The sequence below is a fragment of the Terrapene carolina genome, unplaced genomic scaffold (assembly GCF_002925995.2).
Source record: "Terrapene carolina triunguis isolate 2854851 unplaced genomic scaffold, T_m_triunguis-2.0 Scaffold23947, whole genome shotgun sequence".
NCBI classification, from domain to species: Eukaryota; Metazoa; Chordata; order Testudines; family Emydidae; genus Terrapene; species Terrapene triunguis.
In genome coordinates, this window is record NW_020688298.1 from 1 (window position 1) to 2,130 (window position 2,130).

The 2,130-nt window shown below is 66.2% G+C and overlaps 1 protein-coding gene across 1 annotated transcript; it reads right to left on the reverse strand.

The window, feature by feature from the left end:
- Positions 1–798: 798 nt before the first annotated feature.
- On the reverse strand, positions 799–2,121 carry LOC113408778 (zinc finger protein 358-like; the record flags this gene model as incomplete). The annotated part of the gene is made up of 1 exon (XM_026662180.2): positions 799–2,121. A coding segment is annotated over one exon (261 nt), but the record flags the coding sequence as incomplete, so codon positions are not given.
- Between the last annotated feature and the right edge of the window lie 9 nt (positions 2,122–2,130).

Below are 2,130 nucleotides of genomic sequence, written 5' to 3' on the forward strand. Positions count from 1 at the left end.
CCCTAGCTAATGCCTTTACCGACATGAGCAGGTTTTCCCTCCACCCCCCGGTCCGTTTTCGCTCATTCCCTTGTTTTTCCCCCAGGCCAGATTTTCCACCCGGACGCCTGGGTTCCTTGCAGATCGCGTCCCATGGCTGGACACGTGACTTGATTCGGAAACGTCGTCTGGCCCTTGAGAACCTGGGGGCCCCACTGATTGCCAATTGATTTCTGCCCCCCAACTCCGCTGCCCCCGGGTTCGCTGGCTCACCTCCGCGCTCCCCGTGCTGTCCCGCCCAGGGCCGCAAGTCAAGTCAGGGAGCTAAGGGCTGTGGGAAATCGCCCCTTTCCTTTGCTGGCCGTACAGCTCCGAGCACCCGAGGCCGGGGCATTGCTGCAATATGGATCATAAAGAACTGTTTGTAATCATCACCCGCGTCGGTGCCTCACCCCAGCGCCAGGGCTCGGCGACGAAACACGTCCCAGCAGCAAAACCCAAGGGGCTGGCAGATTCACAGAACCAGCACCCCACAGGGGACAGGCCCCCAGCCCCTTTCCCTGCCCCCCTGAGCCAGCCCGTCCCTGCCCTGGGGCTGGAAGGGAGCTGGCGCCCCCTAGAGGGGACAGGCCCCTGCCCCATTCCCTGCCCCCCTGAGCCAGCCAGTCCCCGCCATGGGGCTGGAAGGGAGCCGGCGCCCCCTAGAGGGGACAGGCCCCTGCCCCAGGCAGGCTCCATGTTCACGTCAGGAGTCCGGACTCCGGAGCTGAATTCTGCACATCACATTTATTTACACAAGGGGGGAAATCAACAGAAACCCCCCTTTGCGCGGACTCCCCGGTGGGGAATGAGCCGCCGTGGGGCTGGGCACGAATGGCCACGCAGGGGCCTGCGCGCACTCAGCCACTCTCTGCGAACCATTGGGCACAGCCGAGCGCTGACTGGCCCCCGCCCCACACCCCGGGACCTCCCCCGCGTCACCCCAGGGGAACAGGGAAAGCCACGTGTTCCTGCCACTTCCCCGTCTGCTGGGTGCCCCAAGCAGTGGGGCAGGAGGAGATCCCCCCCTCGCAGGGACAGGCGCAGGCTCTGTGCAGACTCAAGCAGTGTCACTGCGTCCGGCACACTCAGGACAGCTGCCCCCTCGCAGCACCGGGTTCAGGCTCTCGGCACACTCAGGCAGGCGGCAGGGTCACGTTTTGGTGCATTTCTCCACATCCAAGAGAGCTGACAGCATTTGTTAAATGCAAGCTGAGACTCTGCCGTAATAACCTGACTCCGGGAGCAGGGCCCTGCCCTGGGCCTGTAGTGCCCGCGTCCGCCTCCAGCCTATGACCTCTAAAAGCAGCCCTAGGGAGCCCAGGCAAAACTGGGGGGCAGCCCCCGCAGGGACAAACCCCAGGGTCAGGTCCTCAGGGACAGAGGGAAATCAGTGCTAAGAGTCAGGATCGGAGAATGTAAAACAGAGCCAGGGAGAGAACCCAGGAGTCCTGGCTCCCCGCCCCTGGCTCTAACCCACCAGCCCCCACTCCCCTCACAGAGCTGGGGGGAGCCATGTCTCAGGGCTACCTCTCCTGGGCATGCGCCCTCTAATGTGGCTGTGGGGCAGTACATGGCACCTCCCAGGGCTCCCCCAGCTCACAGCAGCCACTCCCAGACGTGCACAGAGGTGGGTAGTGTGGTGGGAGCCGGGCCGGGGATCTCTCCGGCTCACAGCGGCCGCTCCTGGGCGTGCACAGAGGTGGGAGGTCAGGTAGGACCAGGGGGGCAGGGCCGGGGGTCTCCAGCTCACAGTGGCCACTCCCGGGCGTGCACAGAGGTGGGCGGTGCGGTGGGACCCGTGGGGCAGGGACGGGGAGCAGGGCCAGGGATCTCTCTGGCTTACAGCGGCCGCTCCCGGGCGTGCACCCGCAGGTGGGCGGTGAGGTGGGAGCTGTGGCGGAAGCGCTTGCAGCAGGCGGGGCAGGCGAAGGGCCGCTCGCCCGTGTGGATGCGCTGGTGCCCGGTGAGGGTCGAGCCCTTGCTGAAGGCCTTGCCGCACTGGGCGCAGGCGAAGGGGCGCTCGCCGGTGTGGGTGCGCTGGTGCTGCAGCAGGTCCGAGCTCTGGCCGAAGCTCTTGCCGCACTGGGGGCAGGGGTAGGGGCGCTCGCC